Raw genomic sequence first — 15321 nt, 5'->3', positions numbered from 1 at the left:
TTCACATCTGGCATTTATGGTTGCAGGGGAAAAAAAAATAATCTGAGCAGGTGACTAAATCTGGATGTTCATCGGCTCAAAACGAAGAATATCAACCAGTTCCCACCACATTTTTTTTTCCTGAATTCCCATGATTTTTTTTTTTTCCCCCAAGCCTGACTAATGGCACCAGAACATCTGGTGCTGGCCAGGCTCCACACAGGAGGTTCGGCTGCCGTGCCTGTGCCAGCAGCTCACGGGCATCTCCCAGTGCCCCTGTCCCCGCATCCCTCCCGCATCCCGAGATGCCCCGATCCCACCAGGATCTGGGACAAGGCGCTGTCACAGCGCCATCGCTTGCACCAGGATTGGGACAACTGGGACAACTGGGCGATGAGCTGGAGGAACGGGTGTGGAGATAAAGCCTCGTGCTGGGAACAAGAACTTTGGGAAGGGCAGAGAGTCCGGGAATGGGGGAAGGCATCCATGCTGCGATGGGGAAATGTTCCCAGGAACGCTGCGATGGGAAAAACGAGAGTCACCGCCTGTGTCTGGCCCTGGTACGCTAAATGAGTGTGCCCGGCAAGCTTTTGGTAGCAGGGGTGGCTTCTGAGAGAAGCTGCTGGACGTTTTCCCCGAGTCTGATGGAGCCAATTCCAGCCGGCTCCATCCCCGGGACTCCCCTCCCGGAACCAGCCGTGGTACAGCCCTGCCCCCCGCGCCGGCTCTGCGTGGTACGGCCCAGACTGCGCCCCCCGGCGGGCAGCAGTGGTGCGCTCCCTTCTCCCCCCGCCCGCGGCGGTGGGGCGCTCCGCGCATGCGCAGTGCCGCGACCGGCGCTCAGCTGGGCAGTGTTTACAGCCCGAGCGCGCCGGCCTCGGCTGAGCCGAGCGAAACCGAGCCGAACCGAACCGGACCGAACCTACTGGAGCCGAACGGAGCCGAGCCATCCGTTGAGGTACCGCTTTTGTCTTAAATCACCGACTAGCCTCCCTTTTACTGCTCCCAGGGCCGTGTCAGGGCAGGGATTGCCCTGGAGACGGGCCGGGGGTGAGCAGCCGCGTTTCTGTGCCTTGTGCATTGTTCCGAGCCCTGCCCCGAGCGCCGGGCGGTGTTGGGGTGCCTGGGCAGGAGCCGCTCCAGTCCCGGTGTTTTGTTCCCGGCGTCGGGCTGGGCGCTTGGTTCCCGGTCTGGTTTGTTTTTCTCGGAGGGGAAGATGGCAACGAGGGGATGTCTCAACACGCAAAGCCGCCTTGGATGTTTCTGGTTTGGGCAGCGGTCCGAATTTCTGCGCGTGGACTTTGTCCGTGCTCAGATTTGGGGAGATCTCTGTTTTGCCTTAGAAGTGAGGAAAATGCTCCCGGGGTTTTGCTGCGGAGGGGAGAGAGTTTTGTTTTGAAAAGTTTAATAAAAATTAGCCCTGCTTGGTTCCCGTTTTCCTCCAAGTTAAGCGAATGCGTGGAATCGCATGAAGAGAGGGGTTTGAATGGCAGAATTTTAAGTTCTGCCTATAAACCATGCATTTTACTGGAAGTAAGTTAATGTCCAGTGAAAGTGATGATTTCAGAAGTGACCGACACCTGTCACAGCTCGGATATTCCTTGATCCCGTTATGAAAACGTCTCAGCCAGCTGTGTTTGTTGTTGTTTTCATGGTGTAGGACATGGAAGAGGTTGTCCGTGGAGCTGAGCTAAAACCAGGTCAGACCAGTCGTCCCAGTGGGGCTTGCGTACATCAGCAGGAATTTGTTGGGGATCCAAAGTGGAGCACTGTTAAAGGCACCATTTCCTAATCATGCTTTAAATCTAAAAAAAGTAGATTTTTTTTTTTTAATAGCAAAAAGTGAAAGAATGAAAGAAGCCTAAGAATGAAAATATAAAAAAGAAAGTCAAGGGAATCCAAGCTCCTTGGTGAAGAGAGTATTTTAATGTGGAGTGTTAAATAAAAGACCAAAGATACAGGCGGCCCTGTGTTGCAAATGCAATGAGGTTTTTTGTATGTAAGAGGAGGGGGAAAAAATAATTTGTAGATTAACCCACCTGAACCTTCAACCTGATGTGTTCCCACTGTGAAGTAATAAAACACAATCATTTTTTGTAGAGAAAATGAAGGAGTAACTGTAGAAAGTGGAGTGGTGGCGTTTTATTTCCAGTGTTATTAATGGTCTTGAACTGGATTGATGTGTTTAGGACGTGAATGGATTAAGAACTGGCTCGAGTTCCCTGCCTAAGTATATCCTGTTTTGTGTGCCTCTACAGGTAATCAGAACGGTGTGTTATTTGAACAACTGTGAAATCTCCTTGGAGTCCTGTAGCTTTGCTTTGTTTCCTGAGAAAATGAAAGTGTGTAATTTGCTCTGGCTGAATGTAACAAATAAACCCCAACAATTTCGCTGTGGGCAGATCTTCTCATCTCAGGAATGAACTCCAAAGCTGCTGCTTTGTGGTTATTACTGTGAGCAGGGGAAGGCATTGTAAATAAACACGTCTTAAAAATTGTGCTGTGCTTTCTGGATGGAGTTTTTTTTCCCCTAAGAGACGAGAAGGGGAGAAGAGGCCAGGTTAATTTTGAGTGGATTTGCTCCCCTATCCGTTTTCCTTTCAAACCTGTAGGCTGCAGTGGGAATTCTCTCTGGAGCTGCTGTGTTTGTCATTAAGTGCTTTAGTAATGGTGGTGGCTCAGGCTCTGGGGATGAGCTGTGTGAAAGTGCATTTGCTAAAGTGCATTTGCCAAAGTAAGCAAGGTTGACAGGTCAGAGTTTTGTTGGGTGTTTTGAACCTCTGTGCAATCAACATCCTGATGCACGTTCAAAGGAAATGCAATTTGAGATTTTTCTGGATTTTTCTGTGTTTTAGTCTCTTCGGTTGCCATTGCTGTTAGAGGTAGAAAGTTTGTGTGTGACAGGAGCTCTGACAGACAGTGCAGACTTGCCCTGCTGTCTGGGCTTGCAGTGAAAAATGACCCCTAAGCGCAGGAGCTGGAATAATCCTTTATATAAAAGGGTTCAGCTGATGTGCTGGTAAAATGGTGGGAGGGTTTGAAGACAGGCCTCTCACATTGAAATTGCCTATTGTGATTTTTTTCCCCCACTGGTGTCAGGTACTGGATGCCAGATCTGCTGCATTTTGTTTTCCATTGTTGGGATGGGGGATGGGAGCGCTGGGATGAGGCTTTTCTGGAGCTTGTGACCCTTGGAGTAGGTAAAGACCTCTCTCAAAGTACTCCATGTACAGCAGCATCATTTAGTGTTGGAGTGCATGTTCTGTACCTCACATTGCTTTGTTGTTATTTCACTTTCAGTGTTTATAGGAGGCTGCTGAAGATGGGAGGCGCGGTGAGTGCGGGAGAAGATAACGACGAGTTAATTGATAACCTGAAGGAGGCCCAGTACATCAGGACAGAGCTGGTGGAGCAGGCATTCCGAGCCATTGATCGGGCAGATTACTACCTGGAAGAGTTCAAAGACAATGCCTACAAGGACTTGGCATGGAAGCATGGCAATATTCATCTCTCAGCACCGTGCATTTACTCGGAGGTGATGGAAGCTTTGGACCTACAACCAGGGCTGTCGTTTCTGAACCTTGGCAGTGGCACTGGTTATCTGAGTTCCATGGTCGGGCTCATCCTGGGTAAATACCTTTTCAGTTTGTGTTAGAGCTTTGAAAACAGCTTTTGAAATCAGGGATGAGGCATTCCTCCACTAATGGAGCTGAAAAGGTGTCTGGGAAAGTAAAGAGTGCATTAATCCAGCTCGGCAATTTATCAGGATTCTCACAACCTTCTCTCTGGAACTGGATGGGATCCAGATTTCCGTGGCAGATCAGAACAGACAGCAATGTAGTTCCAGAGGTGGCTGTAGTGGATTCCTGCAGGTCTGGACACAAACCTGGGTTTGTTTTCCCTTAAGCAAGACCCCGGGTCAGGATCAGGAGTACAGAGTTGAAACTGGGACTGAGCAAGTCCACAAAAAGCTGTGACTATACCTACCTACTCCATGCCTGGTTTGTTTTCACAGTCCTGTCTGGACTGAGACATGTTGGAGATCCACTTTTGACTTTTAACTCCCCAACACACAGATGGGAATATTCTCTGGAAAGCACTTTAGTGCAGCAAAACTGATTTTGTGACCACATCTGCAGTGGCACAAAGCAAATCATCCAAGTGTAATTGGACAATTTAAATTCCCCCTGCAGTGTTTCAGTCAGAGTTGTGCTGCCAGGATAGATGGCAAGTGGCTATAGGGTACTCACTTAAGTTTTGGGGAAGTGTCCAGAATTTTAACTGCTGGGATGTTTATTCTCAGGGTAAAATCTCATTTCCCATTTGTGATTTTCTCCTAGGTTTGTTGACATTACTTACAATACCAATATGTAACTCCAGGGCTTTTATATTCTTTTTGCAAAAGTTTCCCTGTCAGTTCTGAATAAAAAGCACGAGTGCTGAACATCTTTTGTATTTTCCAGTTTGTTTCTGCTCTTAATTGAGGTACAGTGTGTGATAACTGTTCCTGATTAATTGCAGAGCTTTTTAGTATATCAGCAAGGGGGTATAAAAAAACATGCAGACCATCGGGATTTTTTTTCCAGGTGGTCACTTTCACAGCAATGGCATCAGTGTTTCTCTCCTATGGAGAAGTTTCCTCCATAGTTAAGAGCAAATGGTTCAGAATCAATTGTGCACAAGAGGCTCATTTGCTGCCAGAAATTGCAGGTATAGGGTTGCAAATCCCATTGTAGCAGTGAGAGAGCTGACCCTACACGAACACTGGCCCTGGCACTCATGGAACAATCTGCTGGAGGAAGGAACCTAGAGTGCATTAGTCCTGCTGGATTTTCTGTTGTTGCTGTTGCCATTCCCTGGTGTTCTGCACTTGCAGGTCCTTTTGGGGTTAACCACGGTGTGGAGCTCCACTCTGACGTGATCGAGTACGCCAAGCAGAAATTGGACTTTTTCATTAAAACAAGCGACAGCTTTGACAAGTAAGAATGCAAAATGCCTGTTGGGATTAATTTGGTGCTTTTGGTTTTACTCAGGGCAGTTCTTGCTCCCATGTGGCCCCTCTGGATTCAGGGTAATCTGAGGATTCAGGCTCCTTAGGCTTTCTGAGCTGCAATGTGTGACCTTCGAAGCCTGCGTGTGTGGTGGGGAAGTTTCAGAAATGTTTGCAGTGTTTTTAATAGCAGTGCTGATGTTGCAGGGCTTAGAGGGAGCTGAGGAAGTTTATTTTTAAATGCACTTGCAGTAACAGCTTAAAACTTGCAAGTAACAATACTTGGTTGTGCTTGTGATCTGAGAGCCTGCATGGTGATGAAATTATGAACTGGTTTTTGTGGTGGCCTAATATGTTTTATCTGAGAAGAAGGAAAAATGGCATTTTAAAATATGAAGGTAGTTTTATGATGATTAAGTTGGTACTAAAACTGCCTGGGATTTGATTTATGTTCTTCCTTAGACCCTCCATTCTGCTGCTGTCACAAGTAATAACTTCCCAGCTAGATAACCATTGCCAATAGTAACCTCAGCAATAAAAGTTGTGGCTGTCACATTTTTGGATCTGTTTCACAGTTTGTTCAAACGAGGAAACAAAGCATCTGTGAATACCTGATATCCTCCTCTCCTGGGAGGAAGAAAATTAAAATCATGACATGCAGGATTTTAGGCTGCTCAGCCTTTTGCTGTTCCTGCTGCCCTGGGAAGCTGCTGAGGAGGGGGTTGTATTTTCTCTGTGTTGGCAGAAGACTGAAAGTTTCTGGCATGGATGGTGCTCAACAGGGTTTTTTTCAGTCACATTGCTATTGTTTGAGGAGATGTTTTAAGGAAGACTTTCTTCTGTCTCCAGACAAATGTAGCTGTGGAGCAAAAGCAAGCTGAATGAAGAAAAACATGCCTGGAAAATTTGCTTTGCTGAGTGATGTCTGCTGGGTTGTGCTCCTGGAACAGCGTGTGCAGGAACTGTTTTCTGGCTGCTCTGAATGTCCAGCACTCTTTGCAAACCCAGAAAGCTCCAGGAAGCATTTAGGAATAAATAGGTGCTATGTTGAGCTGCCACTCAAGATACCAGCAAAAGAATGGATTGTTGAACCACTTCTACCAAAATCAGCCTTTAAACTGGGCTTAAAATTTAGGGAGTTTTGGAGCTTGTAAGAAAACAAGAGGCATCAGAGAATCACTCTTTTTTTTTAAACTGAGTCAGAAATACTCTAGGCAAAAAGTCTCTTTTATGAAGGGTGAAGTCACAGCTCTTTTGAAGCTGATGGCAAGACTTCCATTGGTTTCAGCACAACTTACTTCTGTAGCATCAGGTGGTAATTCCCCACATCTGAAAACCTGTTAAAAGCTTTTGAAAATGCAAAAATAAACCCAGCTGCAGTTCTTAAAAGACTTTGACATTTGGAAGCAGAGGTCTAATATTTTTATTTGCATATGACAACTGAGTCAGCATCAGGTGACTAAAAATAGCTTGTTCTGAAGAGTTACCTGCAGCTCAAGTATGAAGTTATGCATCCTTATCCTTTGGAGATTTTAATCCATGAATTCTGACCTCACTGTGCTGTGGTTTTGAGACTTCTAGCTGTGGTCTGTTACACTAATGTCTAGAATAGATGGGCTTTGGGGGAAAAATCCTGTAAAACTGTGGGGTTTTTTTCAAGTGTTTTTCTTAGTTCAGTTTTTCCAGAATTGTGATAACAGTTCATTTGATAAATTGTCATATTCTTGTCTGACACAAGTCTTTTTCACTTTCAGGTTTGAATTTTGTGAGCCATCCTTTGTCATAGGCAATTGTTTAGAGATTTCTCCAGACTGCACTCAGTATGACCGTGTTTACTGTGGAGCTGGAGTCCAGAAGGAGCACGAGGACTACATGAAGAACCTGTTGAAAGTTGGGGGAATTCTTGTCATGCCTCTAGAAGAGAAGGTTGAGTGGCCTTTTACTTATATTTCAGTTATTCTTAATTCTGATCTTGGTTTAGTCAGTAGCTGTTCCTTTATCTTGCTCTTGTAGCAGGCTGAAGAAAGGATTAAGTGCACGGGTTTTCATATGACTTAAAACTGAACTCTGCACATTCCTAATATTTAAGAAATTTGTAGTTCTGCAGCCTTCCATACATTGAAATCTGTTGTTAATTGCAATTTTATTTCCACACTGCAGAAAATGTGAGCAAAGCTTTGTTTAATTACATAATTTAGTGTTGTGCTTAATGGCAAAACACAGCTTTTTGCACCCTGACTGGCTCTTGGAAGAGCATGCAGGATGTCTCTATTTACAAGTGTCAGTGGATTATTTTTAGTAGAAAGTGGGTCAAGTGCCTGACCTTTTACCTCTGTCAGGGAACGTGAGAGGAGCAGGGTGCAGGGTTTCTTCCCAGTAAGAGGCTGTGCAGTGGGCTGGGGTAGGAGATATGATCTGCAGACCTTTTCGGGGCGGGTGATCATGATGACTCAGGAGTTTTCCCAGAGGTCAGACACAGCTGCTTTGGTCCAGCCTGGAGGAAGATCTAGGCAAGCAGAGTGACCCAAATTACCAGTGCCCATGCTCTGTTGCAATAGAGGAAGTTACTTAGGGCTAATCCTACAAGGAGTTCCCAATGTTTTTTTCTTTTCCAAAAAACTAACGTTGTTTCTCCGTATCACCATTTACTGTTGCAGCTTCCAGTACTTCAATGTGTCCAGGCAGAAAAGTCATTTGTTCATTTTTGGTGTTCAAAAACCTCACTGTAGTTCCCACAATGGACAATAATCTCCCTGTTTTGCTTTAGTTGACTAAGATCACTCGGACTGGTCCCTCTGCCTGGGAGACGAAGAAGATTCTTGCTGTTTCCTTTGCTCCTCTGATTCAGCCAAACCACGCAGATTCAGGAAAATCAAGGCTTGTTCACTTGCGTGAGTACAGACATTCCTGAGCATGGGGGAATTCCTTCTGCTGCTTGGCTGTGATCTATAACATCCCTGGCAGTCCTTTCAAGGAAAATTACTCCAAGTCCTTTCTTTTTTTGAACAGTTTGCCGTCTTGTGCAAGCGTTGGAGTCGAATGAAATAGATTCTAAATCACAGACTCACAGAATGGCCTGGGTTGGAATGGACCCTAAAGATCATCTAATTCCAATATCCCTGCTGTGGACAGGGACACCTTCCACTGGGCCATCATTCTAAACACAAACGATTTCTTGTGAAGTTGTATCTGAACTTTGCAGGGTGTTTTATCCTTGTTTTTGCACATTCTGTTCCAGTCCTGAATGATTGAATCCTATCATCGTTCTCATGCCCTGTTCCACAAGGAGAGGAAAATGCACAAGCAATACCTATGAACAAATGTTGTTTCTACCCAAAGATTCTCACCCCCAGCAATCCAGAATCATCCTGAACCTGGAATGCTTGAGGGATACAAGTTATGCAGTTTTGGTTATTTGTTTGAAATGCAGGTTGTATCCGTGGCCCAAATCTTTAGATTAAAGACTTCAGTGTCAGGAGGCCTCTTAAGAACACATGAAGACAGAGGTACTTTCATAAAGAGATTAGTCGGGCTTTGGTCTTAACCTGGAAAGGTGTCTGCTTGACAGAGAGGAGCTCAGGAAACAGTCCACAGCATGCTAGAAAGTCCAATAAGTGCATGTTTCAGCATGTTCTTGCTTTGTAGTGAGACCTGCACATAAATTACATGTAGTTATTTTCTGCTTCTTTCATTCAGGTCCCAGGAAAGCTCACTTGTTGGCAGAGACAGGGACTTTTTGTGTCAGTTTTAGTTTGTAGATCTGTGTGCATCTATACATTTTTGAAAAAAAAATTGCTGCATTTCTAGGCTGGCGGTAAATAAGTGCAGAAGACAGAACAGTCTTCTGGGCCATTATTGTGGGAGGCATTTTAATACAGTAGCTTACTGTAATGTTTCTATAATTACTTCTTCAAAATGGTTTCCAGCCTGTCTTCACCCACTAAGTCTGAAGCAGTTTTTGAAGAGCAGAGATAGTATTTGTGTTTTACAAGTGCAGAACTTGGCAAAGCTGAAGGAACTGTACAATAGAAAAATCATTTTATGGAAGAATTAAACAGACTTCAGGTCTAGTTATCTGCCGCAGGAAAATACCTTATTCTAAGCCATTAAACAGTCACAGCTCCCATCACTAAGTCTGCATTCATACAGTCTTAAAGATGTGCATCATAGAATAATTGAGAACTTGAAATCAAGGCAGGAAATTTTTTAATGAGAGAAACGCGCAATTAAATTTTCTTTGGAAAGTTGCAACGCGGTTTATCCGAGTTGACAGGAGCTGAATGGAGCTGTTTGCGTGATCCCAGCAGGGAATTCAAATGGCCTGATTTAATCTGAGCAAACAGAACTTTTCCTGGGAGTCCTCCTGGGGGGCGTTTCTCTGTCCTCTGCTGACGGGTTCCGTTTGGTTGCAGCCCCCGTGGCCGTGCGCAGCCTGCAGGACCTGGCTCGCATCGCCATCCGAGGCACCATCAAGAAGATCATCCACCAGGAGGCCCTGAGCAAGGCTGGCAACGGGCTCAAGAACCCGCCCAGGTTCAAGCGGCGGCGGGTGCGGCGCCGGCGCATGGAAACCATCGTGTTCCTGGACAAGGAGGTGTTCGCCAGCCGCATCTCCAGCCCCTCGGACGACAACAACAACAGCGAGGACATGGAGGACGACAGGCCGGAGGAGGAGGAGACCAAACCCTCTGAACTAAAGCCAGACCCCCCCGTGAACTTTTTGAGAGAAAAGGTCTTGAGCCTGCCTTTGCCCGATCCCTTGAAGTATTACTTGCTTTATTACAGGGAAAAGTAGTTTTTTCCTTCTTCTGGGGAGTGGGAAGTAGGCAGAGAACAAAGTATTCCTTAGGGCTTGACAAACGTGTCCCACTTGCTTGCCTGCCAATGTGACACCCGAGGCAGTAGGCTGGCTGGGGAATGTGGCTGCTGTAAACTTTGACATTATAGCTTTTTTGAGTTCCTTCCTTCTTCTCAGTTGTGTGCTATAGTTTTATCCTACAGCAGGGATTCCTTAGGAAGCAAGTTGGTGAAGTGCTCAGCTGCTTATGGAAAGGAGGATTTAATTCCCTTGAAACTAACTGCAGGAGATACCCCTAAAAATCTCATGGCTGCTCTACCTGATACCAGTTGGGAAAAACTCCTAAGCAGTTCCCCAGAGACCTTTCCTGTCTGTGCTCTCTCCCACTAAACCTGCCATGTGTTTGCCATGGTGTGTATTTAATGGAGGATGAAGATTATTAGTTAAAACCTGACCTGGCAAATCATGTTTCTTCCAGTAATCTGAAAAGCACAACTCTTACAGAAAGGAAAGAATTTTTGGAATTACCCTTGTGGCATCCAGGTTTTGAACGAGAAGGAAAGCATCAGCTCCCCTTTGGTTGGTCTGTTTTGCTTGTAAATTATATATAATTTTTCAGTAAAAAAGTGTTTTACAAAATATTGGTTTTGTTAATGGGAAACACCTTCTAGAGAATGAGTTGTTGGGTTTTGTTGGCTTTTTAAAGCAGTGGAGGCAAGGGAGGAATTGCAAAGGTGTTAGACAGGATGCAAAGGTAGTCAGGGATGGGACTGTTACCTCTGGAAGTGTTTACAGAGTACTTCCGAGTGTGGAAGAGGGTAGAGAAGAGCTGCAGAGCAGTGAGTTTGTGCAAGCTGAAAGCAGTATCCATGAATTTTGCTGTTGTATGAGATAACTCATATCGTCTGGGCTGAGCAGAGTGAGGTGCAGAGCACCAGCCTGAGCAGTAAATCAGCCAAAACAGTTTTGTGGAGGGTCTGCAGAACCTGAGAGCAGTCTAGAGGGCAGCCAGACTGATGCAGTTCTCAGGTGTTCCTGTGTGTGTGCCCCTGCTGTGGCAAGGTGGCCAGAATACAACTTGTTCACAGAATACAAAGTGTTCCTCAGTGGAGTGAAGCTGCTCAGCTTGGTAGGCGATTTTATTCCTGCAGCAGCAAAGTAGAAATTTTAACAGGTTCATATGGAAGGACTTGCCATTCTGCAGTTCTGTGGATGTGAGCTGTAATTTTTATTCCCAGATCTCTCTGTCATGGTGATGGAAGGAGATGCCATGGAATCATAGGATCACAGAATCATTTGGGTTGGAAGGGACCTTAAAGACCATCTTGTTCCAACCCCTGCCATGGGCAGGGACACCTTCCACTAGGCCAGGTTGCTCCCAGCCCCATCCAGCCTGGCCTTGAGCAGTTCCAGGAATGGGGAGTTCACAGTGTCTGTGGATGATAAAAAATACTCTGTTTAGAAGAGGTTTACTTGGTTCAGCCTGTTTGGAAAATGTACCTAAACTGGTAAAGGCTGGAAAGAAACCCTGGAGTTTGTGTTGATGTGAAATAGTCCTGAAGCTGGGGGGCATGAAAAGCTCTCTCAGCAGGTGATGAAGCTGTGTTAAGGCATTGCCCCATCAGAAGCACTTAAATTGGTATCACTTTGATATCTTTTGGTTTTTTAATGTATGTTGTCTCCTCATTTTCTGAGGAGGAATGAGTGAAGACTGTATTGCCAGGTGGTCCTGAGTTGCACAACTTGCTTCATGAAAAATAGTTTCAAAGTTGTGTGTGGCTTTGAAAATAAATGAATAACTTCTATGTTTAAGCCTGAAGTGGAGAACTTTTCCTTGCTTAACAGGATTTTTGTGTCTCTTTGGGAATATTGTCTGATAATCCTGTATCATGTGGCTGCTGGCATGTAACACAGTCATAGGCTGGGTTTTCCCACTGGCTCCACTTCTGGTTTCAATGGTACCCCAAGTTATCTTGCTCCCTTGGATTTTGATTTCTTTATTTGCAGTGGGGCAGTTCTGTGACCACTGAGCTGATGGTTTCCTGTAAAGGTGCTTGTCCCCATCATTGGATTCAGGCAACTCCCTTGAATTTCTTTCTACAAATGCAATTCCTGAATGTGGTGGCAAAAGGAGGGTTAATAGAATCTGTGTGTGATTATTCTCAGTGCTTCCCTGCAGGCTGTGGCCTCTTATTTACTGGAAAATTCTGCTTAGTGGGTGTTACGCCAGGTATGTGCCTTTCTGGATTGTGGCACAATTCCCATGCCCCTCCATAGTCTACGGTGCCTCCTGCTTTTGGCTACCAGGTCATCCTTCAGTTTAATCACAACACTTTTAAAGAAGTTCCTTTAAAAATGACATTAAAATTCGGGTTCCTGTTTGTAAGCCTTGCAGAGATTCTGTTAAAGCTGACCATTTGAGGGAGGATTATCTTTCATTTATCCCTTGCTTAGTTTTTTTATCCCCATCCCAGCCCCAGTTGTAAAAGGTATTTTATCAGATTTTTCACCAGATTTGCCTTTTTTTATTACATTTGCTAGATTTTTGTAGCTTTCTATAAGATGCATAAATACTGCTATTTTTTCCTGGATAAGGTTGAAAAAATATACATATATATATATATATATATATACATATACAGGAAATTTATGTTCTAGGTTGTCCAATTGTCCCCTTGTCCAAAAAAACCCCACAGATCTAAACAGATCGATATTTTATGTATAACTGTGAAATAGTATTGCTTATAGCCTGTAAATAAAGGGGAATTGTAAATGCATTTTCCCTGTGCACAAGCACTTGCACTGTAGTTTTGTAGGCATTTCTAACAGAGGGATTGAGGCAGAGCTGGGTTTGTATGGGTCTGTGAGCCGTCCAGGAATTGTACCTGCTTTGTTTCCTTTTGTGTTCTCAGTAGCTGTCACCTTTTTTTTTTTTTTTGTATGTTACTCCTTCTTGGTTTTGATCCTGCAGCAAATTTGCAAAAAGAACTGAACTTCAGGCTGCTTTAGTCATGAGTGTGTAAGCTGAAAAATCTTTGTATATAAACCAGAATTCAATTGGCCTGAGGCATGCAGAAGTGTTATGCAATTTAAACTTTATTAATAAATGTTTCTGTATCAATAAATGCAGTAAAGACTTTTTAGCTTTCTTAACATGGCTTTGCAACATGTTGTGATTAGAATACTTTGTAGGCGAGTGCTTATTTCCATAGTTGGAGGTCAAGACAAAAACAGCAGAAAAAAGTGCTTAACAATGTGGTGCAGGTGCGTGGCTTTGGATGAACTCCTCAGAATGTGATCTCTCAAACCTGCCCAGATGATGAGTTCCAAACCTTGAAGAAATACAGTTGTGCAGGATGAATCTTGGGATCAGCACACACAGGACTGATCTAGATTTAATGTGTCAGAGTGGTGAAAGAGTGGACTTAGTACGCTGGCTGTTTGACCTGTAAACAACAGATATCAAAAGGTGATTTCATCTATTTCTGTACATCTAGGAGTTGCCTAAACCAAACGTGTCAGGAGTTTGTTCTGTGCATTCTGAACTGTGCTCCCCTCTTGTCCCCTGGGCTCTGAGTGTTTAATTAATGCCGAGTTTTAAGAGCGGGTGTTCAAAGCTTTCATTTCTCCAGTATTGAGAACAATATTTTGGTTTCAGCTGTGGTAGGAATCTGATCATAATGGCAAATACAGCTGCTGCTAATTAAATGGAGTCTGTTAACCTTTATTCCATAGGATAATTGCCTGTCTGTGTGTTTCTTCCTGTCATCTGTGTGTATGATAAATGTCCTTTTCCCAGCTATAACAGGAGATTAGTTCAACGTTAATGTTTTCCTTCACGTGATGCGTGCTGAAAGAAAATCCTTCTCTGCTTTGGAAAGCCGTGGATGTGTCATACAAGTGGTATTGAGGAAATTAAATTTGTCAGATGATGTTTATGTTCACTTCATTGTAAAACATAGAACATCACAGTTCCCTGGGGTGTAGAGAAGGGGGCAGGTCTCCTGAGGGAAATCTTCCTGCTGAAGAAAAAGGGACAGAAGGGAGAGTTAAAAAAATAAAGGTGAAGGGGAAAAAAAGCCCCACCTGAGGCACCTCCCCCCAATTTTCTTGCTTTCTACAGGTGTGAAAAGCCTGTGTAGCAGAGGCTGGAAATGCTGGAGCATGGGGCACAAGGGTTGATATCATTCCTGGTGTTCAGAAGATAAGTTTTTGTTCTTACTCAGAGATGCACGCGCCTTTTTAAAGAATTTGTCATGTTGATGGAAAATTAGGCAAAGTAATGTGAGAGTAAGGGGCCTAGGATTGCTGCTGTTCCTTAACCCTTACCAACATCCCGTTTATCGTGAGGGGAGATGAGCAAGGCAGGAGAGATGTGAAGATCAGCTTCTCAAAAAATGTGTGGGTTGCAGAACTTGCCTTCTTGCACTAAAATGATTCCCCATGCTCTGTTAAATCTGCTGACTTGGCTCCAGATCCCATTCCTACAAAGCAGTGGGCCAATCCCCCTCAATCCATCCTGAAGCTGCTCCCCCCCAGCACAGCCAGACTCCCAAATGCAATTCCACAGACAGGACTCATCCCACAGAAATGGGACTGAGCCCTGGCCCAGCTCTCCTCTTTGCAATACAAATAAAAAGGGATTTTTTTGTTGTTGTTGCAGAGGGTTGGTTTAGAGCTCAGAATTTATGCACCACAGAGGCCGAGAGCAAAAGCCTCGTATTTGCAAAGTGGCCAGATGTGCCAGGGGAAATGATGGCTCCCAAATAACTGATGCATGGTTTGGAGAGAGGTTTTTTGTTTATTTTCCCAGCTTTGCAGAACAGCCCCTTAGCAGCTGTGCTGCCCTGTCCTAGCAGAGTCCAGCGTGCTTTGGAAGGAGTTTCGGTGTGGGGAGCAGTGAGGCTGGAAGGACAGAGAACCTCAGCCAGGAAGATTTTCGCGTACCGTGCGTTGCCTGATGCACACGGAGGACGTGCTTCTAATGCACTTAATGCCTCAGTGGAAATAAAACCTGCCCTGTTCATCAGGGCACTGGGATTTCACCTGCCAGATGTTGTATGAAGGCTGAAGATGATAATTTAGCTTTTTACAACACGTTTTTGTGAGCAAGGTTGGCCTGGGTTGGGTTGGGTGGCCGCTAGAGGACACTCTGCCCAAAACCATGAGTTCAGTGAACTTGCTGGGATTTCCGAGTGATGGCAGGGCAAACAAACAGCTGATTGCCTGAGGACTAAGTGCGGAAAGCCTGCAGTGTAATTCTCTTTTATAGCTGGACAAAAGAATACGCGTTTTACCTTCCATGGCATGACATTTTAGGTGAAACCCCAAACCCAACGCTCTCCTGAAACAGAGAATCTGAACCAGGAAGGTTTAAATGTCAATCTTGTCTTCTTTGCCACATTAATTATTTTGTAGTGTATGGTACAAAGCAGATGTGCAGGTTGATGGGAAGCTTTCATTTGTCCTGCCAGGTTATGTGGGATGATGCCATGTTGGAAATTCCTCACATACCTCTATATCCTATTAATTCAACTGGAGACAAATCCTGCCT

General features: G+C 44.7%; 1 protein-coding gene across 1 annotated transcript; it reads left to right on the top strand.

The window, feature by feature from the left end:
* Positions 1 to 818: 818 nt before the first annotated feature.
* PCMTD2 (protein-L-isoaspartate (D-aspartate) O-methyltransferase domain containing 2) lies at positions 819 to 13699 on the top strand. The gene is made up of 6 exons (XM_066198748.1): positions 819 to 937; positions 3280 to 3608; positions 4856 to 4958; positions 6724 to 6895; positions 7737 to 7860; positions 9382 to 13699. Exons 2-6 carry the CDS (start codon positions 3302 to 3304, stop codon positions 9762 to 9764), a joined length of 1089 nt encoding a protein of 362 aa, XP_066054845.1. The 5' UTR covers positions 819 to 937; positions 3280 to 3301; the 3' UTR covers positions 9765 to 13699.
* Positions 13700 to 15321: the final 1622 nt, after the last annotated feature.

Source organism: Chamaea fasciata, unplaced genomic scaffold, assembly GCF_029207755.1.
Source record: "Chamaea fasciata isolate MVZ Bird 193981 ecotype frontalis unplaced genomic scaffold, bChaFas1.0.hap1 SCAF_17, whole genome shotgun sequence".
In the NCBI taxonomy this organism is placed as follows: domain Eukaryota; kingdom Metazoa; phylum Chordata; class Aves; order Passeriformes; family Sylviidae; genus Chamaea; species Chamaea fasciata.
This window is presented reverse-complemented; position numbering and strand designations above follow the sequence as displayed.